This window comes from Oryctolagus cuniculus, chromosome 18, assembly GCF_964237555.1.
Source record: "Oryctolagus cuniculus chromosome 18, mOryCun1.1, whole genome shotgun sequence".
Taxonomy (NCBI): Eukaryota; Metazoa; Chordata; class Mammalia; order Lagomorpha; family Leporidae; genus Oryctolagus; species Oryctolagus cuniculus.
In genome coordinates, this window is record NC_091449.1 from 26327289 (window position 1) to 26350126 (window position 22838).

Genomic DNA, 22838 nt, shown 5'->3' on the forward strand with positions numbered 1-22838 from the left:
ATGTTCATAGCAGTATACTCACAGTTGCCAAAAGATGAGGACAACCCAGCGTCCTCTATGTGTGTGTACATGTGATGTGCTCATACACGCATCTGTGTGTGGATATTACTCAGTTACAAAGGAGTGAAGTTCCGATACATGCTATTATATGGATGAACCCTAAAAACACAAAACAATGTAAATTGAACATGAAAACATAGGCGCAATAAACCAGACACAAAAGGACAGGCATTATGCTATTCCACTTATAGGAAACATCTAGAGTAGGAAAATTCATAGGAACATAGTAGATTAGAAGTTACTAGGGTGTCAGAAGAGAGGGTTATGGGAGTTACTTCTTATTGGTTGCAGAGTAACTATCAAACATAATAAAAAAGTTCTGGAAAAACTGGTTATAGTTACACAACATTGTACCTGTACCCAGTGCCACTGAATTATGTACTTTCAAACTGTTACAATAGCAAATCCTGCATTATGTATATTTTACCACCAAAGGAAGGAAAAAAGGAAAGGAAGGGAAGAGATGCAAGGCCAGGGCACAGACGCATGGATGTCTCTGTACTGAACGCCTGCTGATGTCCCCTTCACATCCACTCTTCCATTCACAGTAAATACTTCAAGCGTCAGGGAACAGGTGCCTGTCACTCACACAGCTGGCTGTAACCTGCCAGGAGCTGACGACAGAAACTAGCCCGGGAGCTGGGGGAAGCAGAAGAGCATCCCTTGAGGCCGACTCTAGCCTGCTCTGGCCCTCGCCAAGCTCAGAACCACAAGGTTGGCCTATCGGAGGATTCTCCACCCTGGCTGCCCAGTGGGACCGCGGGAGATCAACCCCTGGATCTGGCCCAGGGCCAGGAATCGTTTAGTCTTCTCTGGGGATCCTACTTCAGAGTTTTGACTGTCCACAAACCACCCACGTTGTGAGACACAAATCACAGTCTTTTCACAAATTTTCTGTTAACTTTGCATTGCAGTGTAGCACAAGTAACAGCAAACCGCCCAAATCCTAACCAGTAACAAGTACCAGCAAACCGCCCAAACGCTAACTAGGAACAAGTACCAGCAAACTGCCCAAATCCTAACTAGGTGGGCGAATCTTCACAAAGTGGGCACAGCTCCCAGATCTAGAGCTAGAACATTTCTTTTTTTTTTTTAATTTTATAATTTATTTTTTATTAGACAGGTAGAGTTAGACAGTGAGAGAGAGAGACAGAGAGAAAGGTCTTCCGTTGGTTCACTCCCCAAATGGCCGCTACGGCCGGTGCTGTGCCGATACGAAGCCAGGAGCCGGGTGCTTCCTCCTGGTCTGCCATGCGGGTGTTTGGACCATCCTCCACTGCACTCCCAGGCCACAGCAGAGAGCTGGACTGGAAGAGGAGTGACCGGGACCAGAACCCGGTGCCCATATGAGATGCCGGCGCCGCAGGCGGAGGATTAACCAAGTGAGTAACGATGCCGGCCCCAGACTAGAACATTTCTAGGACCCCAGAGCCCCCTCGGAGGCCCCTCTGTTCACCATCCCCTGTCCCTTCCCCACCCCAGCCCTGGTAGCCACCATCCTGAGTTCTAACACCTTTAGGTTGGGGTCACCGGTTTTCAATCTTCATACGCATGCACTCATACGGTATACGCTTCTCGGTCTGGCTCTGGGGTCCTGCCTTGTGTTATTTCGTGCAATTTTTTAATCAGAACTGATGGCATAATTTGCAGTGCCCCACGCAAAATGAAAACACAGGACCCCTTACTCAAGAACTATTAAGCACCTCAAGGCGGCAATGGCAGAGCCTAAATCAATCACGGGGTCCATCTGAGTGCAGGTCCCTGGGTGACTACACGAGTTAGATGCCCACGAAACGTGCCTGGACTCACACGCTTTCCTGTTTGTCAGTGCGTCTCCTCCTTGGGGGCTGCGATGCAGACAAATAATGTTCCTGCAGAGCTGTCACACCTGCCACTCACGGACACCTCCTCGAGGCCCCTGGGTCTGGTGGGAAGGCACTCATTAAACATCAGGCCCGCTCTATTGATGCAGAGTCCAGACACGATGCCAGTCGCTGTGGCACCAGGCTGAGGCCCCACAGTGAGTGTTTGCCTAGGCCTCACACTCAGGCCTTCTGGCCCCAGGGGGCACTCCCGGCCAGGCAGCCAGGCCCAGCCCTGCCAAGATTCTGCGGGTTGCCAAGTACTGTACCCGGGATGAAGGGAAGCAGGAGTCCCCACAAGAGATTTTCAATGCAATTTTAAAAAATAAATAAATTTCTTCCTCCTGTGGGCGCTGTCACTGCATGAACTGGACAGTGACTCTGTCGAACCAAGCGGGGCCAACTCAGCTGGCAGTGGGGGCAGGACAGGAGGCGAAGGCAGGCAGAGGGCCTGGGAGCCCTGAAGAACTGAATGATGGAACCATAGCCGGGTTCACACAGGCATAGTCTGGTCAGCCCACAGCTGCTGCACCTGTGCAGCCGGCATCCCCATCCAACCTTGGGTCCCTGGATCACCTGCTCATAGGACAGAGTCTGCTTGGCTGAGAGCTCTCCCAGGGGTGGGAGAGAGAGGGCCTGGTCCCTCCAGTTCTCACAGGGAGAGAGGGATGGAGGAAATTCCTCAGAAGGAAATCAAAGGTACCTTAGGGCCACAGAATGGAAGCTTGGTGGCAAAAAATGCCCCCAAAGTCCCCTGTAATATACAGGGCTGTTTGCATGGCACAGCACCGGCCGTAGCGGCCATTCAGTAGGGAGGAGCTCCCAACTGAAAATAATTTTGCCTCTGCCTTTGGAGAAACTTGCAAAGCCTTTGTAGAAAATGAGTCTATGAGCAGTCAGTGTGTGGGGAGGTATGGTGTGATGGCCAAGTGCAGGGGTCCGCGCCCCCGAGTAAGGGCACCTGGATAGCCAGCAAGCCTTGTTCAGGGTGTGACTGCAAGGGGGTTTCTGGAAGGCATCAGCCCTTGAATCGCTGGTAAGCTGATGAGCGGGAGAGAAAAGAAGACTGGCCCTCAGCAGGGCTGGTGGTACCATCCCGTCTGTTGAGGGCCCCAACAGAGGGCAGAGGGAGGGCAAATTCACTCTCTTCTGGAGCTGGGCCCCCACCTCTCTCCTGTCCTCGGATATCAGAGCTCCTGAATCGCAAGCCTTCAGACTGGGCCTGAATCACAGCATGGCCCCCCTGGGTCTCCACTTACAGATGGACTGAGCCTGGATCATAGCATGGCCCCCCTGGGTCTCCACTTACAGATGGTGGACTGAGCCTGAATTGCAGTATGGCTCCCCTGGGTCTCCACTTACAGATGGTGGACTGAGCCTGAATCACAGCACAGCTCCCCTGGGTCTCCACTTACAGATGGACTGAGCCTGAATCACAACATGGCCCCCCTGGGTCTCCACTTACAGATGGTGGACTGAGCCTGAATCACAGCATGGCCCCCCTGGGTCTCCACTTACAGATGGTTGACAGCCTGAATCAGAGCATGGCCCCCTGGGTCTCCACTTACAGATGGTGGACTGAGCCTGAATCACAGCACAGCTCCCCTGGGTCTCCACTTACAGATGGTGGACTGAGCCTGAATCACAACATGGCCCCCCTGGGTCTCCACTTACAGATGGTGGACTGAGCCTGAATCGCAGCACAGCCCCCCTGGGTCTCCACTTACAGATGATGGACTGTGGGACTTCCTCCCTCCTCCATGACCTGAGCCAATGCCCCTGGCAAACCCCCTCTTCCAGATCTGGATATCCATGTGTCCTCCTGGTTCTGCTTCACTGGAGAGCCCCGACTCACCCGTGTGGCGTAAGGGGAAAACACTCACACCCACCCACACCAGCAATGAGAAGAGGCAGCACAGCCAAGCTCCAACTCACCAAAACCAGACCAGCACCCTCCTGGGCACGCGACCTGAGTGGAGGAGTGACCTCCGAGCGACTGGAGAAGAGTGGGAGGCGAGGGGCGGGGGAGAGAATGTGGACAGAATCCCTGTCTGTGACATGAGTGTCGCATAGAGTCCTGCAGACCTGAGGGTTCCAGCTCTCAGCCATGGGCATGTCACACGCCCAGGCTTCACGCCGCATCCCCGGGATGGAACAGGCCCGTGTGTCTCTTCCTCAGCTCCAGGCCCAGCTAGCGAGAGTGTCCTCCAAGAAACAAAATGTGAGGACCGTGTAACTCGTGGATGAGCACTGCCTAGTGCTTCCTGGGCTGAGCCAAGGAGCCCACTGGCCCTCACCCCCTCCTCTCCTCAGTGCAAGGCAGGGTTATACTCCCGGCCTGAGCATGCGGTCTGTCTGCAGCAGTGTGGAAACTCTGGATTCCATTTGCATAGGCATTTCCCCCTCTGGGTCTGTGTAGCGCACAGCACCTGGGCAGGTGCTGGGGCAGGTGCAGCTTTGCAGCCATGCATCAGTTGGGTAACGCTGTGTCACCGCCCCTACCCACCCAAAGCTCAGTCGCTGGAAAGAATGATGTCTTACCCTTCATGAGTGTGTAAGAGCCCTGGAGCCCCACTGCTGTAGGTTGTGCTGGGGCCTTTAGCTGGGGCTCCACATATCTCATCCTCCACGTGTCTCAACAAGCCGGCTTGGCCCTCGTCTTGGAGATGCACAAGAGAGCCAGCAGGCACTCAGGGCCTCTCAGACTGGCACGCTGTCACTTCAGCCTCGTTCTGTTGGCTGAGGCTCCCATGACCAACCTAGAGTCAGAAGGAGAGGACATCGCAAAGCTACGTGGCAAAGGGATACAGGGACACTACGGGCCAGTAATGCAGACTTCCACACCTGTGGTGGGTGGGTGGAGCTGGGGCCAGAGCCTGGGGAGCAGACTGATCTGAGCTGGGCTGCAAGGACGTGCCCAGGCCGTGCACCGAGGAGCTAGGAACAGCCAAGACTAAGGAAGGCAGAGGCCACTGACCTGGCTGCCTGGAAGCAGCCTGAAGCAAGCTGGCAGTGAGCGGGGATCCAGCCCCCTCCTCCTCCTGCCCAGAAAGGGCTTGAGGGAAGGTGCCCAGGCCCAGGACAGAGCTGTTTCAAAAAGAAAGAGCATTTGGGCCGGCGCCGCGGCTCACTAGGCTAATCCTCCGCCTAGCGGCGCCAGCACACCGGGTTCTAGTCCCGGTCGGGGCGCCGGATTCTGTCCCGGTTGCCCCTCTTCCAGGCCAGCTCTCTGCTGTGGCCAGGGAGTGCAGTGGAGGATGGCCCAGGTGCTTGGGCCCTGCACCCCATGGGAGACCAGGAAAAGCACCTGGCTCCTGGCTCCTGCCATCGGATCAGCGCGGTGCGCTGGCCGCAGCGCGCCTCCGCGGTGGCCATTGGAGGGTGAACCAACGGCAAAAGGAAGACCTTTCTCTCTGTCTCTCTCTCTCACTGTCCACTCTGCCTGTAAAAAAAAAAAGCATTTGTAGATACATTTGTTTTTATGAAAACCACATTTTCGTGGGTCAGTGCTGTGGTTCAGAGGGTAAAGCAGCTGCCTGCAGTGCCAGCATCCCATATGGGCAGGGGTTCAAGTCCTGGCTGCTTCACTTCTGATCCAGTTCCTTGCTAATGCTCCTGGGAGGGAAGCAGAAGATGGCTCAAGCGCTTGGGCCCCTGTATCCACGTTGGAGACCCAGATGGCTCCTGGCTTCAGCCTGGCTCAAGCCCTAGCTATTGTGGCCATTTGGGGAGTGAACCAGAGGATGGAAGACCTCTCTCCCTGCCTCCCCACCTCTCTCTTGTAACTCTGCCTTTCGAATAAATAAATCTAAAACCACATTCTGAACTTTAGCCATTCACATTCCAATTTTACCAGGTTCTTTGCTACACCCACTTGCCAACTATAGTAATATTTACTTGATATTTTTATTGAAATCAATGCATGTTTTTAATGAAAAGATTTAATTTAGCAATAGCATCTATGGAATCTTGGATATATGCTTTAGTCATGTTTCTATCGAATGCCACAGTAAAATAAACACATAACCTTTGGGATAAAGATTTATTCATACTGTTAAAGAAAGCAGACTATAGTAGAACATGTGGTGTGGATCCATTTATACAGAGATCGAAAATAGGAAGCGCTGAATGATATTCCTGTAGATCACGGCATTCCGGAGAGAGGCTACCTGCGGGGAGAGGATGGAAGTGAGGTGGGGGTGTTTAGGGGATTGGTCAGTGTTCTCGCTCTTAGCCAGTAGGGTCTTATACGTTTCACACACATCAGAAGTGATGTTTTGTACATATTCAATATTCAGAAAGAACAAAAGAAAGGACTGATTGTTGCAATAGTGGTTATGAAGCAAAAAGCAAAACCAAATTAAGGCAAAATTGGCCTACGCGTAACGCACCAATCCCGTCTCATTTGCTGTACTTTGAAAAGCTCAGTTTGGAAGGTCAGGACTCACCCAAGTGGATGCTCATCAAGGCCTGCCTGCTCCCCGTGTAGAGGGCAGGTGCAGAATGGCCCTTGAGGAACCCAGTGTCCTGCACTGAGGCCCCCTCGCTGGGCAGAGTGGACAGCGATGCACAGACACGCACAGAGCTGCCTGAGGCAGTGGGGACCCCGTATCCCTCGGGCACAGCATCGAGGCCTCTGGCTCCAGCTGGGACTCTTGCATCCATTTCTGCATTTGATCTCTTTCCATACACTGTTTCTGTGGTAGGACAGGAAGACAACCCAGACTCACGCAGACATGCGATCGGGAAAGGCAGCAGTATTTTACTAGCCCTTTCAGGTGACTGAAAATAGTCTTTCCCCTTACATCAAAACTCAACAAGTGGCAGTTCCTTAAAGGAAAGTTACAATGTGGAATCCGAAACCACGGACTTCTGTTCCCGGCTCCATCAAACATCAGTGGCCAACTTTGCACTGTGTCTTTAAAGTGGGTTTCCTTACAAACTGCGCAGAGTTAGGTCTGGCTGTTTTATCCAGCCCCACAATCTCTGTCGTTTAGATCATTTACATTTGATATAACTATTTATGTGATTAGGTTTGGACTACCATCTTCCTAGCTGCTTTCTATGTATTTCATTTAGCCTTTCTTTGTTTTTGCTTTTGTTTTTTTTTTAATCTTTTTCTGCTAGGTTTTGGTTTGAGTATGTTTTCAAACTTAATCTTAGCCAAAAGGCTGAGAAGTGATGGCTTGAGTATTTCTTAATTCCATTTTTTTAAATCATTGGTTTCTCATTGATTCATCTGGAAATTTTTGTTTAAAATTTTACATATATATCTTTAATTAACCAGTGTACCCTCAAATAATATTGTGCCATTTCATTTATAGTCTATGACAGAGATATGCTCCAAATTTGTCCCTCCCGTTGTTCGTGCTATGATAAGTTATTTGATATCTATTTCATACATTTTACTGTTACGTTACACTGTAAACTCTCCCTAAATGGCTACAGTTTGTACCAGAGATAGCCAATTACATGATTTACAACAAGGAGAAGAATGTTAACATTTTCCAGGGATCTTATTTCTTGAGGTACATCCAAGTTTCTCACGGGTACTTCCCAGGTTCTTCCTGACACCAAGTATGTGGTATCATGGAGTATTTGTCTGTGACTGGACTACTCCGTTTAGCATGGCATCCTCCAGCTTCATCCAGGTTGTCCCATATGCAAGATTTCTTTCATTTTTGTAGCTTAAACACACACACACACACACACACACACACCACTTTCCTGATCTACTGGTCTGTCAATGGACATTCGAACTGTTTCCATATCTTGGCTACTGTGAATGGTGCTGGAACCTAGGGCTACACTACCTCTTGGAGATGCTGATTTTAATTCTTTGGGGGCAAATACCCAGAGAGGAATTGCTGGGGCATGTGGTATCCTATTTTTAACTGTTTTAAGAGTCTCCGCATTGTTTTCCATAGCAGCTGCACCCTTGCACATCCTTACCAACCGTGCACAAGCATTCCAATTTCTCTACACCCTTGCCAACCGTCGCTGTCTTTTGTGTGTATGTATGCTGGTTATCCTGACAGGTTGGGGGAGGTGATACCTCCTAGTGGTTTTGATTGCCTTTCCCTGATGATTTGGGATATTCAGCATCTTTTCCTACAGTTGTTGGCCTTTAATTATTCCTTAATGTCATCTAACAGCTAGTCAAGATTCAAATTTCTTGAAGTTAAAAAAAAAAAAAGAACTCCAGGCTCACCCCTGCTGAGACGGCTGAACCGCAATTCGATCTGCGCATTTCAGCAGGCTCCCTGCGTGGGTCTCACAGCAAAGCAGGACAACCCCCTGCACCATGAGGCTCCAGCCAACACGTCTCCAGGGAGCTTCCTTTGAGAGACAACCATCATCCTGGGAAATGTCTTCTTTTAGAACTGTTTTGTTGAATGCTTTGCTCTTTGAAGTAATTAAGAGTTAGAATACTGCCCATGTGGCTGGGGTGTCCTTGGATCATAACCCCGGTGCTGGTCCCAGTCTCCAGCCCTTATAGATACTGCAGTTGAGCCAGTATATTCTCAGTCCTAAATTCTGTGCTTTGAACATTCTTCCTTAATTTGTTTTTTTTTTCCTTTTTTTTTAAACTTTTATTTAATGAATATAAATTTCCAAAGTACAACTTATGGATTACAATGGCTTCCCTCCCATAACGTCCCTCCCACCCGCAACCCTCCCCTTTCCCACTCCCTCTCCCCTTCCATTCTCATCAAGATTCATTTTCGTTTCTCTCTATATACAGAAGATCAGTTTAGCATACATTAAGTAAAGATTTCAACAGTTTGCTCCCACACAGAAACATAAAGTGAAAAATACTGTTTGAGTACTAGTTATAGCATTAAATCTCAATGTACAGCACACTAAGGACAAAGATCCTACATGAGGAGTAAGTGCACAGTGACTCCTGTTGTTGACTTAACAAATTGACACTCTTGTTTATGGCATCAGTAATCATCCTAGGCTCTTGTCATGAGCTGCCAAGGCTATGGAAGCCCCCTGAGTTCACTGACTGATAATTTTTAGACAAGGCCATGGTCAAAGTGGAAGTTCTTTCCTCCCTTCAGAGAAAGGTATCTCCTTCTTTGATGACCCGTTCTTTCCACTGGGATCTCACTCACAGAGATCTTTCATTTAGTTTTTGTTTTTTGTTTTTTGTTTTTTTCCAGAGTGTCTTGGCTCTCCGTGCCTGAAATACTCTCATGGGCTTTTCAGCCGGATCTGCATGCCTTAAGGGCTGATTCTGAGGCCAGAGTGCTGTTTAGGACATCTGCCATTCTATGGGTCTGCTGTGTATCTCACTTCCCATGTTGGATCACTCTCCCTTTTTTATTCTATCAGCTAATATTTTCAGACACTAGTCTTGTTTTGTGCTCCCTTTGGCTCTTAGTCCTATCATTATGATCAATTGTGAACAGAAATTGATCACTGGGACATTCTTTCTTAATTTGTAAGCCCACGTTTGTCTCCCTGGAGCTCCCAAGCTTCTGAAATCTGTTTCCTCCACTCCTTCATTGCCCAGCCACAGTTTGAAGATGGCTTTTGTAGACGTCTCCTCTTTCCTTGGCTTTGAGAAGGTCATGGTCTTGTCAAGACTCATGCCTAGCTCTCGGCACCCTGAAATCTTGTACACGGCTGGATGTCTCCCCAAGGCTCCTGGATCCTCAACTCACAGACATGCAGGTAAAGAAAAAGAGGTACAGGAAGAGAGGAGGCAAAATTGGCCATGAATGGAAAAGAGTTGAACTGGGAGATGGGCACTTACTATTTCCTACTATTCCGTGTACTCTAACATATACTTAAAACGTGGGAGGAGAAAGAATGGAATGCACGGGACAGGCCTCCCCCACTGTGCGTGTAGCTTGGGAGGCACAGTGGAGAGAATGTGCTATCCACTCTTAGAATTGTTTTTTAAGATTTATTTATTTATTTGAAAGGCAGAGTTACACAGAGAGAGAAGGAGAAGCAGAGAGAGAGAGAGAGAGAGAGATCGATCTTCCATCCGCTGGTTCACTCCCCAATTGGCCTCAACAGCCGGAGCTGTGCCCATCCGAAGCCAGGAGCCAGGAGCTTCTTCCAGGTCTCCCACGCAGGGGCAGGGGCCCAAGGGTTTGGGCCATCTTCCACTGATTTCCCAGGCCATAGCAGAGAGCTGGATCGAAAGTGGAGCTGTCGGGACTCGAATGTGCATCCATATGGGATGCTGGCTCTGCAGGCAGCAGCTTTACCTGCTACCCCACAGCGCTGCCCCCCCCCCTTAGAATTGTTTTACAAAGTAAGCCAGGAGCTTCCAGATGGAGGAGGCCTAATTACACCGCTGCCTGCAATGAATCACCAGATTCACCCACTCCCAGCCTCCTTCTCAGTGTGATTGCTGTGGCTTCAATACTTGTCCCCCTAAAACTTGGGGGCTTGGGCCCCAAAGTCTCATGTTAATGGTACTAAGAAAGTGCAAATTTAATCCAGCTGTGACGTTTGGAGCTGGGCCCTCTGGGGAGTGATTAGCTTAGGCCATTAGAAGCTGACACTGTGGTGTTTAAAAAAGAGATTAGGGGCCGGCGCCGTGGCTCACTAGGCTAATCCTCTGCCTTGCGGTGCTGGCACACTGGGTTCTAGACCCAGTCGGGGCACCGGATTCTGTCCTGGTTGCCCCCCTTCCAGGCCAGCTCTCTGCTGTGGCCAGGGAGTGCAGTGGAGGATGGCCCAAGTGCTTGGGCCCTGCACCCTATGGGAGACCAGGATAAGTACCTGGTTCCTGCCATCGGATCAGCACGGTGCGCCGGCCGCGGCGGCCATTGGAAGGTGAACCAACAGCAAAGGAAGACCTTTCTCTCTGTCTCTCTCTCTCACTGTCCACTCTGCCTGTCAAAAAATAAAATTAAAAAAAGAGAGAGAGAGATTGGGGGGCCGGCTCTGTAGCACAGTGGGTTAAAGCCCTAACATCCCCATATGGGCACCAGTTAAAGCCCTAACATCCCATATGGGCACCAGTTTTAGTCGCGGCTGCTCCTCTTCCAATCCAGCTCTCTGCTATGGCCTGGGATAGCAGTGGAAGATGGCCCAAGTCCTTGGGACCCTGCACCCACGTGGGAGACCCAGGAGACTTCAGATCGGCGCAGCTCTGGTCGTTGCAGCCATCTGGGGAGTGAACCGGCGGATGGAAGACCTCTCTCTCTGTCTCTACCTCTCTCTCTTTAACTCTGTCTTTCAGATAAATAAAATAAATCTTAAAAAAAAAAAGAAAGAGAGAAATTAGGCTGTCAGGGTGGAACTCCCATGATTGAATCCTGTGGCTTTACAGGAAACACACACATTCCCTGTCTCTTGCCCTGTGATGCCCTGTGCCACCTCTGAACTCTGCCAACAAGAAGGCCACCCCCAGGAGCTGAACCAATGCAGCCTGCCAGATCTTGGACTGTGAATATCCAGAATTGTGGGCCAACTTATAACAGTTATAAGTTATCTGTCCCTTAGGGCCAGCATTGTGGCACAGCGGGTTAAACTGCCACTGCAATGCCAGCATCCCATATGAGCACTGGTTCAAGTCCCAGCTGCTCTACTTCCAATTGCTCCCTGCTAATGTGCTAAGGGAGGCAGTGAAAGATGGTCCAAATACCTGGGCCCCTGCCAACCACGTGGAAGACACAGATGTGCCAGGAGCCTGGCACAGCACAGGCTGTTGCAGCCATTTGGGGAGCAAACCAGCAGATAGAAGCATACTCTCTGTTTCTCCCCAACAGATAGAAAATCTCTCTCTCTCTCTCTCTCTCTCTCTCTCTCTCTCTCTGTGTGTGTGTGTGTGTGTGTGTGTATCTTTGTGACTCTGCCTTTCAAATAAATCTTCAAAGAAAAAAAAGTGGCTATCCCATATATTTTGCTATAGCGATGAAAACCTGGCTAACACAGCATCAAATCATTTGCGGGACAACTTCAGTGCTGTGGTCAGAATTTAACAAGCTCTGTGGCCAAACGCTGCAATTGCTACATGGGTCTTCCTCCTGGGGAACTTACTATTTTTTTTTTTTTTTTGCATTATTTACATGTACTATTTCATTGATTACAATCATACCAAAATAATTTTGTATCTCAGGTATAGAAACCAACATCAGAGTTTTCTAGTGGAAGCAAAATTAGCCTGATGAATGACACTGCCTTGGCCGGATCTATAAAGGGTGCCCTCCTATTTTTCTAATTTGTCTTTCTCATTCTTGTTTCACTCTCTTCAGCAACGCAAGTGGCCAAGCAGTGCCACTGCTCATTATTTACATGCAAACCAGGATGCCACGGTTGCAGTGGTCTGCTCTCTGGAGGAAATGAGGTCTGTGTCCTCTATCGCCGGCTGCATACATTATTGACCTGATGACCCTTCCAGCCCTAAGGGCCCCTCAGTCTGCCCTCCCCGTGAATGTATCCAGGCCCTGAAGCAACATATGCCGTATATCATCATAATGTAAAAACAAGCTCGGGAGAATTACTGTGCCCGGCCGCCCTCCAGTACCCCTGAACCATGCCTGGCCCTTGCTGAAGGCCTAGAGCCCAGGACAAGCTCTCAGCCTAGGAGGAGCAAAAAGAAGAAACAGCAAGGCAGAAAGAATGCTGCTTTCCAGGCCACAAAGCCAAGCCTCGAACATGTTAACAATCAGCTCGGCGGAGGAGACAACCCACCCTGTAACCATTTTTAGAATCTGCAAGCCGGCGCCGCAGCTCACTAAGATAATCCTCCGCCTTGTGGCGCCGGCACACCGGGTTCTAGTCCCGGTCGGGGCGCCGAATTCTGTCCCGGTTGCCCCTCTTCCAGGCCAGCTCTCTGCTGTGGCCCGGGAAGGCAGTGGAGGATGGCCCAAGTGTGCTTGGGCCCTGCACCCACATGGGAGACCAGGAGAAGCACCTGGCTCCTGCCATCGGATCAGCACGGTGCACCAGCCGCAGTGCACCGGCCGCGGCGGCCATTGGAGGGTGAACCAACGGCAAAGGAAGACCTTTCTCTCTGTCTCTCACTGTCCACTCTGCCTGTCAAGAAAAAAAAAAAAAAAAAAAAAGAATCTGCACTTTTTTTCTCTTTTTAAATAATACAAGTTGTAGATATTTTTTAAGGATTTATTTGTTTATTTGAAAGGCAGAGTTACACAGAGGCAGAGAGAGAGGGAGAGGTCTTTTATCCGCTGATTCACTCCCCAAATGGCCACAACGGCCAGAGTTAAGCTGATCCAAAGCCAGGAGCCAGGAGCCAGGAGCTTCTTCCTGGTCTCCCACGCGGGTGCAGGGGCCAAGGACTTGGGCCATCTTCTACTGCCTTCCCAGACCATAGCAGTGAGCTGGATTGGAAGTGGAGCAGCTGGGACTCAAACTGGTGCCCATATGGGATGGCAGCACTGCAGGCGGCTCTACCCGCTACGCCGTCTCGCCAGCCACTACAAGTTGTCTATGAAGTGTACTCTATGGTACTGTTTCAGTATGGTTTTCATTGTTTCCCCCCAAAAATCTGTTTTTTTATTACAAGGTAATACATGATCATAAGAGAAAAATCAGAAAATGCAAGCAGAAAGAATGGAAAGAAATTCAAAATTCCACACACTCGAGGAAAAGCCATTGTCACCCTCTCTGTCAATGGCCCACTGTCCTTTTATTCCATTTACTCTCTCATTTTAAAAAGATGTTTGAGCTAAAGTGTGCTGGGTCAGAGGTCCAGTCATCAAAATGTGGCTCCTTCCCTAAAAGACATCCAATGCAAACAGAACTAGATAATCATACCTAAGGTTTGCCTATATATACAGATGTAGACAAATTCTTCACACAAAATGGAGTCAGAACCATAAATGCTATTGATCTGATGTGAGGCCTAGCATATCAGAAAAAAAAATTGTCAATAGATTCATTTTAGAACAACAGAAACAAATGCTAAAATTAAACCTGACAACAACACCTGCATAAAGAAAACCAAATACTTATTTATTGAAAATGGGTTTAAAAAGTCTCAAAAATGGGGTCGGCATTGTGGCATAGCAGGTAAGGCTGCCACCTGCAGTGCGGGCATCCCATATGGGCGCCGGTTCAGTGCTAGCTGCTCCACTTCCTATCCAGCTCTCTGCTATGGCCTGAGAAAGCAGTTGAAGATGGTCCAACTCCTTGGACTCCTGCACCTGCGTGGGAAACCCGGAAGAAGCTCCTGGCTCCTGGTTTAGGATCGGCACAGCTCCGGCCATTGTAGCCAATTGGGGAGTGAACCAGGGAATGGCAGACCTCTGTCTTTCTCTTTCTTTCTCTCTCTCTCTGCCTCTCCTTCTCTCTCTATGTAATTCTGACTTTAAAATAAATAAATAAATCTTTAAAAAGTCTCAAAAATAAGTAAGAACTTCTGAAAATCAAGATATGCATTATATAACATGAACTGATGCTGTCAAGCCATGATTCTTTACAAATTAATCTACATATTTGATGCAATCCCAAAGTCCACATGGATTTTATTATAAATTTGTTAATATCCTCAAGTTCATTTGGAAGAGTAAATACCGAGAATAAGAAATTTGTATAAAGCGCAGTTGGGAGTACTTTGCCTGAAGATACCAAAATATAGTTTAAGACATCAGCAGTTAAACACGCAGTGTTGACACAATGCAATAAGAGATCAGCGGACTAGAACAGAAATTCTAGAAACAACTCTTAATTAAAATCGAGTTTAAATTTGACATTTCAAATTAAAGGGGAAATAATGAAGTATTTGATAAATACTGTTGGTATAATTACCTATTGTTTTGGGAAAGAAACTTATACTAAATAACTCACAATAAATGTCAGATGATTTATGGACCTAAACCAATAAAGACTGTTATAGCATAATAGAGAAAACATGGTATTTTTATAGTTTTTGAGTGGGAAAAATATTCCTAGGTAGACAGAGTAGCCATAAGGAAAAAAATTTCTAAGATTTATTTATTGGGGCCAGTGCTGTGGTATAGTGGGGAAAGCCACCGCCTGTAGTGCTGGCATCCTATATGGGCACCGGTTCGAGTCCCAGCTCCTCCACTTCCAATCCAGCTCTCTGCTATGGCCTGGGAAAGCAGTGGAAGATGGCCCAAGTCCTTGGGCCCCTCAGCCATGTGGGAGACCTGGAAGAAACTCCTGCTCTTGGCTTTGGATCGGCTCAGCTCTGGCCACTGCGGCCACTTGGGGAGTGAACAAACAGATGAAAGACCCCTCTCTTTCTCTCTCCCTCTGCCTCTCTGTGACTCTGCCTTTCAAGTAAATATTATTTATTTATTTATTCAAGTAAATATTATTTACCTGAAAGGCAGAGTCGCAAGAGAGAGGTCTTCCATCCACCGGTTCACTCTCCAAATGGCCACAATGGCTGGAGCTGCACTGATCTGAAGTCAGGAGCCAGGAGCTCCTTACAGGTCTCCCATGAGGGTGTAGGGGCCCAAGGACTTGGGCCATCTTCCACTTCTTTCCCAGGCCATAGCAGAGAACTGGATCAGTAGTGGAGCAGCTGGGACACAAACTGGCATCCGGCATCACAAGCAGCAACAAAACATACTCTGCCACAAATCAGGCCTCAAGAAAAAATATTAATAGATCTAACTGTGTAAATATATTAAACTTCTCTCCAGTAAAAGATACTGCAAACAGGGGGCTGGCGCTGGGGTGTGGTAGGTGCCTCTGGTGCCAGCATCCCATATGAGAGCTGGTTCAAGTCCCGGCTGCTCCTCTTCCAATCCAGCTCTCTGCTATGGCCTGGGAAAGCAACAGAAGATGGCCCAAGACTCTGGGCCCCTGCACGCATGTGGGAGACCTGGAAGAAGCTCTTGGCTCCTGGCTTCAGATTGGCCCAGCTCCAGCCACTGTGGCCATTTGGGGAGTGAACCAGTGGATGAAAGACCTTTCTCTCTCTCTCCCCACTCTGTCACTGTAACTCTGCCTCTCAAATAAATAAAGTCTTTTAAAAAAATACTGCTAACAATGTTCAAAAAGAAACTTTCATTAAAGAAAATATCTACAACACTTTTCACAAATAAAAGATTAATATCCAAATTAGATAAGAATCTCCTACAAATCATCAGGAAACAGACAAAATGCTTACAAAAGAGGATGAAGAGCATGAAGGGGAGATTCAGAGAAGAAAAACAAATGGGTTTATGCAAATACACAAAATTATTCCACCTCCCAATGCTCAGGGAAATGCAAACATAAAGAAAAGATATACTTCATTTATTAGATTGATGATAATTAAATATTTTAGCATTCAGTATTGGAAATGTGAAGAAAATAAAATACTTGTAAACCGCTGATGGGCATGTAAATATTTATTGCTTGGTGAGCAAAATTTGGAAATATGTTGTAAAATTTTAAAAGTGCAAACCCTTTGACTGTAAGTCTTCTAGAAATAGATCATGCAGAAAATAAAATTAAAAAAAGCTTGCTTTACTTGGAATGGTTCCTTTTTCTCAATGCCCACCAGTAGTGAGCTGGTTAATCAAGCCCAGTGTCTATGAGCTGTATCAGTGAGCAATAGCTGCTTAACAACCCCCTCAATCACCGCTTCTCACAGCTGTGGCTGTGGTTGGCTGTGTGCTGGCTGAGCTCAGCATGGCTGTGCTCTGCCGGGTGGTTTGCCGCACGTTTCCGGTCCAGGGAGGCTGAGGTCCTTCCACTATGTTGGTTTGCTCCACAAGTGTGTATTTTGGTCCTTCAAAAAGATTAGCAAAAGTGATAAACATCAAGCTAGACCAGTCAAAGAAAAAAGAAAAGGACAAAGTCTCTGAAAAATACAACTCGTCAACGTTAGCACATTCTGCAATAAAATCTGAAAAGTCCTACATATCTATTGATGAACTTGAGTTGGTCAGTTAACAACATCCCACAGAGAAAACCCCACGCCCAGATGGTCTCACTGTGACTCCTATCATTCGCTAAGAAAGAAATAGCAGCAGTCTTACACGAAGTGGAGAAAGGAAGAGGGAACAATTCCTAATGTGTCGTATGAAACCAGCAAAATCTAATGAGGACGTTGAACAGTTAAAAATTAGTCCATGTAATTTCCACGTTAGTAGAATAAAGCAGAAAAGGATTTGACAAATTTCATCATCTATTCATGATTAAAAAAAAAAAAAAAAAGCCTTCAGCAACCTAAGAGGGAAAGTCCCTCAATGTGACCAGAGGCACCTTCACAAAGCCTATCTTTAAGATCATCCTTAATGGAGAGAGAGAGAATGCTTGCCCCCAGTTTGGGGACAAGGTAAAAACACTAGCTCTTTTTTTTTTTTTAAGATTTATTTACTTATTTATTTGAAAGAGTTACAGAGAGGCAGAGGCAGAGAGAGAGAGAGAGAATGGGAGGTAGGGTCTTCTATCTGCTGGTTGACTCCTCAAACAGCTGCAATGGCCGGAGCTGTGCTGATCTGAAGCCAGGAGCCAGGAGCTCCTTACAGGTCTCCCATGAGGGTGTAGGGGCCCAAGGACTTGGGCCATCTTCTACTGCTTTCCCAGGCCATTGCAGAGAGCTGGATTGGAAGTGGAGCAGCCGGGACTCAAACCAGAACCCATACGGGATGCAAGCACTCTGCTGGCAGCAGCTTTATCCGCTACTCCACAGTGCCGGCCCACAAAAGCTTGCTCTCAACACTTTCGTTCAGTATTATCTTGGAAGTTCTAGCTATTGCAATGAGAAAATAAATAAGAATAAAGTAAAAGAAAAGTAAAATACAGAATAGAATACAGAAATATTGGAAAGGAGGACTCTCTGGAATTATGTACATTATAAATTTTTAAAAATTTGGGCCGGCGCCGCGGCTCAGTAGGCTAATCCTCCGCCTAGCGGCGCCAGCACACCGGGTTCTAGTCCCGGTCGGGGCGCCGGATTCTGTCCCGGTTGCCCCTCTTCCAGGCCAGCTCTCTGCTGTGGCCAGGGAGTGCAGTGGAGGATGGCCCAGGTGCTTGGGCCCTGCACCCCATGGGAGACCAGGAAAAGCACCTGGCTCCTGCCATCGGATCAGCGCGGTGCGCCGGCCGCAGCGCGACGGCCGCGGCGGCCATTGGAGGGTGAACCAACGGCAAAGGAAGACCTTTCTCTCTGTCTCTCTCTCTCACTGTCCACTCTGCCTGTCAAAAAAAAATTATTTTTTTAAATGTACATTAAAAATTCTAAAGAAACTACAAAACAGTTGATAGGACTAATAAGGCAATCTGACAAAGTTGAAAGGAACAGGAATAAAATGTAAACAGCAGTTATAATCTGAAATATTAGCAGCAAACCATCAGAAAAAGAAATTTTTTAAAATCTTTAAAATGGAATGGATAAACATAAAATATCTTGGAACAAACTAGCAAGAGACATGAAAATTCTCTGCAATGAAGGCTATAGAACCTCACTAAGAGAAATCAAAGACCTAAGTAAGTGGGAAAATACGCCATATTTCTGGGCTGTAAGTTTTTGTTTGTGGAAATGTCAATTTTTCCCACATTTATCTATAGATTCAAAGAAACCGCAGTAAAAATTCCACTGGGACTTTGTAAACAGTAACTGACAAGTTAATTTCAAAATATATATATGGAAATATAAATAACCTGAAATAATTAAAACAACTTTTTGAAAGACAAACAAAATTTGAGGACTTATACTCCCTGATTCGACATAGAATAATCTGAAATAATCATGACAATACAGTATTTGCAAAATAATGAACAATGGAACAAAATATGGACTTCCAGAAGTCCTTAAAAACCCTGTTTTGTTTTTTTTTTTTTTTTCCAGTTGCTCTGGACAAAGATGGCAAGGCAATTCAATGAGAAAAAAAGAAAATGTTTTCAAGAAATGGAACAACTAAATGTGAAAAAGAACATTGACCCTTAACTCACAGCATACGTGAAATTAACTTAAAGGCCGGCACCGCGGCTCAATAGGCTAATCCTCCACCTACGGCGCCGGCACACCGGGTTCTAGTCCTGGTTGGGACGCTGGATTCTATCCCAGTTGCTCCTCTTCCAGTCCAACTCTCTGCTGTGGCCCGGGAAGGAAGTGGAGGATGGCCCAGGTCCTTGGGCCCTGCACCCCATGGGAGACCAGAAGAAGCACCTGGCTCCTGCCTTTGGATCAGCACGGTGCGCCGGCTGCAGCGGCCATTAAGGGGGTGAACCAACGGTAAAGGAACACCTTTCTCTCTGTCTTTCTCTCTCACTGTCCACTCTGCCTGTCAAAAAGAAAAGAAAAAAGAAAAGAAAAGAAAAGAAATTAACTTAAAATGGATTATCGAGGGTGGCCCCCTGCAGTGCCAGCATCCCATATGGGCACTAGTTCTAGTCCCAGCTGCTCTACTTCAGATCTAGCTCTCTGCTTTGGCCTGGGAAAGCAGTAGAAGATGGCCCAAGTCCTTGGGCCCCTGCACCCGCATGGGAGACCTGGAAGAAGCTCTTGGCTCCTGGCTTTGGATCGACCCAGCTCCAGCTGTTGCAGCCATCTGGAGAGTAAACCAACAGATAGAAGACTTTCTCTCTCTCTCTCTCTCTCTCTCTCTCTCTCTCCCTCCTTCCCTCCCTCCCTCCCTCTGCCTCTCTGTAACTCTGTCTTTCAAATAAATAAATAAATCTTTTAAAAAATTAAAAATAAAATGAATCATAGGCTTAAGCTTAAAATGTAAACTACAAAAATTCTAGAATATAACAAAATTCTGATGACCTGAGGGAAAGCAAGTATTTCTTAACCTGCTGTGTCACAACATTGGAGAAAGCAAATATTTCTTACAGAAAAAATGATAAACCAGACTTCATAAAAATCAAAAATTTTACTCTTGGAAAGTCACTTTAACAAAATGACAGGGCAAGTGACAGAGCAGGAGAGAGGGGTTACAACATGTATGAGTAGTCTGACAAATCACTTAAATCCAGAATACACAGGAATCCTTCCAATCCATCGTAAGATAATCTAATTCGTAAAATGAGCAAAAGATTTGAACAGAGGGTTCATAAAAGAAAACACGCATACAACAAAAAGATGCTTAACATTGTTAGTCATCAGGGAAATGGAAACTAAAGTACAATGTGAGGGGCCAGCACTGTGGCATAGCTGGTAAAGCCGCTGCCTGAGGCACCAGCATCCTGTATGGGCACTGGTTCGAGTCCCAGCTGCTCCACTTCCAACTGGCTCCTTGCAAATGGCCTGGGAAAAGCAGTAGAGGATGGCCTCCATGTTTGGGCCCCTGTACCCACGTGGGAGACCTGGATGAGCTCCAGGCTCCTGACTTCAGCCTGGCTCATTGTAGCAATCTGTGGAGTGAAGCAGCAGGTGGAATTTCTCTCTCTCTCCCTCTTTCAAATAAATAAATTATCTTAAAAAATAAAAAGCACAATGAGATACTACTATTAGCCATCACAATGGCTCAAATCAAAAAGGTTGATGGAACTTGGAAATAGTCTCCCTACCAGGGCTTCCATACAATTTCAACACACTATAAACAAAGGATCCAAGTGACTTCCATTGTATCTAGAATTCAGACCTGGAGAACTTGGAGATAACAAGTGGGTAGCATTGTAAGCAATAAATCTGTGATAACTTGTTCCAGCAGTGACAGACAAGTAACGTATGTCTCCATGAACAGACTCATACACAAATATTCGTTGTTTGTTCACAATAGTCAAAAGTTGGGGCCGGCGCCGCGGCTCAGTAGGCTAATCCTCCGCCTAGCGGCGCCGGCACACCGGGTTCTAGTCCCGGTCGGGGCGCCGGATTCTGTCCCGGTTGCCCCTCTTCCAGGCCAGCCCTCTGCTGTGGCCAGGGAGTGCAGTGGAGGATGGCCCAGGTGCTTGGGCCCTGCACCCCATGGGAGACCAGGAAAAGCACCTGGCTCCTGGCTCCTGCCATCGGATCAGCGCGGTGCGCCGGCCGCAGCGCGCCGGCCGTGGCGGCCATTGGAGGGTGAACCAACGGCAAAGGAAGACCTTTCTCTCTGTCTCTCTCTCTCACTGTCCACTCTGCCTGTCAAAAAATAAAAAAAAAAAAAAAAAAAAAAAAAAAAAAGTTGAACACAACATAAATTGGGGCCGGTGCCGTGGCATACTGGGTAAAGTCACTGCCTGCAGTGCCGGCATCCCATATGGGTGCTGGTTCAAGTCCAGGCTGTTCCACTTCTGATCCAGCTCTCTGCTATGGCCTGGGAAAGCAGTACAAGATGGCTCAAGTCCTTGGGCCCCTGCACCCATGTGGGAGACCCTAAAGAAGCTCCTGGCTCTTGGCTTCAGATTGGCACAGCTCCAGCCATTGTGGCCGATTGGGGAGTGAACCAATGGATGGAAGACCTCTCTCTCTCTCTCTCTCTCTCTCTCTCTCTCTGCCTCTGCCTCTGCCTCTCTTTCTGTGTAACTCTGACTTTCAAATAGATAAATAAACCCTAAAAAAAAAGAAGAAGAAAACAGCATAAATAACAAAACAATGGGTGAACTGATAAAGCATGAGAACCAATCATGAATACGGAATTAAAAGACAAAAATAAAACATACACGTTCAAGACACTTGTAGGAGACAATGCCAGGCCTTTAGTGCCAGAACTGAACTCCTAGATAGTTGAGGATTCTGGGCATCGAGACATGTCAGTGCAGTCTTTTTTCACTGCTGACAGAAGAAAGCGGGTGTCCTATAAGCATTTTTGAAAGATTAGGGAAAAAATGATGTCAGAAGGAGTCAAATCAGCCTGCAAGAGATACACCCAGTGATTTCCCACAGACATTCTCACGATACTGCCCTTGCTTGAGAAGAATGAGCAGGTGCATTGTCCCGATGGAGAAGGACTCTGGTGGAGCTGTCCCAGGCATTTTCCTGCCAGGGCTTCAACTTTCTCAAAACTCTCGAAAGCAGATGGTAATGTTCTTTGGCCCTCCAGGAAGTCAACAAGAAAACGTCTTGAGTATCCCAAAAAAAACCGATGCTGAGGAACAGGCACTGTGGCTCAGTGGCTTAGGCCACTGCCTGTGACACCGGCATCCTACATGAGCACCAGGAGTCCCAGCTGCTCCACTGCTAATGCACCTTGGAAAGCAGCAGAGGACGGCTCAAGTCTTTGGGCCCCGGGTCACCACCCACATGGGAGACCCACATGGAGCTCCTGGCTCCTGGCTTTCGCCTGGCCCAGGCCCTGCTGTTGTGGCCAGTTGGGGAATGAACCAGCAAATGGAAGGTCTCTCTCTCTCTCTCTCTCCATAACTCTGCCTTTCAAATAAATAAATTGAGCCCCTAAAATGAAACCTATAGAAGTGAAATTGACACTGTGAGAAGCAATGACTTCAACAGCCCTTGCCTGACTATCAAGGAACAGCTTACTATTTGATTCTTTTTACTATTTTCTTTTTCTACTTAATACCGTTAGTTGAACTCTTTACTTAACACAGAATTATTCATAGGTGTTTAAATCCAATTGAAAATTGATCACTGTAAAAATTAAGAGTGGGAATAAGAGAGAGAGGAGATGTACAGCTCAGCACACGTTCCCACGGATTTACCCCAATGGTAAAGCTAAAAACTTGCCATGGGACTCCAAATCCCATTAAGTTGGCAGGTACCAATGCCATCTTACATGTTAAAGTGATCAGTTTAAGTTCATAACTGATCATAAAGATAAGAATAAGTGTCAAAGAGATCACATAAATAAGACGAAGTGTTAGCTAAAAACAATAAATAGAAATAAAAAGGAGAGAATGATCCAACATGGGAAGCAGGCCACACAGCAGACTCACAGAATGAAAACCACTCTAAACAGCACTCTGGCCTCAGAATCAGCCCTTAAGGCATTCGTATCTGGCTAAAAAGCCCATGAGAGCATGTCAGGCATGCAAAGCCAAGACACTGTAGAAAAAAAAAATGGCCTACATGAAAGATCTCTGTGAGTGAGATCCCAGTGGAAAGAAGAGGCCATCAAAGAAGGAGGTACTTCTCTC

At 47.3% G+C, this 22838-nt stretch overlaps 1 protein-coding gene across 5 annotated transcripts in view; it reads right to left on the reverse strand.

The window, feature by feature from the left end:
* Positions 1–4087, reverse strand: part of URI1 (URI1 prefoldin like chaperone) — a 106579-nt gene extending 102492 nt beyond the window's left edge. For 2 of the 5 annotated variants that reach the window (XM_008274572.4, XM_070062015.1), the window contains exon 1: positions 3858–3997. In XM_008274572.4, coding sequence (XP_008272794.2) covers positions 3858–3982 — 125 coding nt within the window. In that variant the 5' untranslated portion in view covers positions 3983–3997. Of the gene's footprint in view, positions 1–22; positions 160–3857 lie in introns of all 5 variants that reach the window. The other 3 variants (XM_051833396.2, XM_070062016.1, XM_008274571.4) reach the window with 3 other exon arrangements.
* Positions 4088–22838: the final 18751 nt, after the last annotated feature.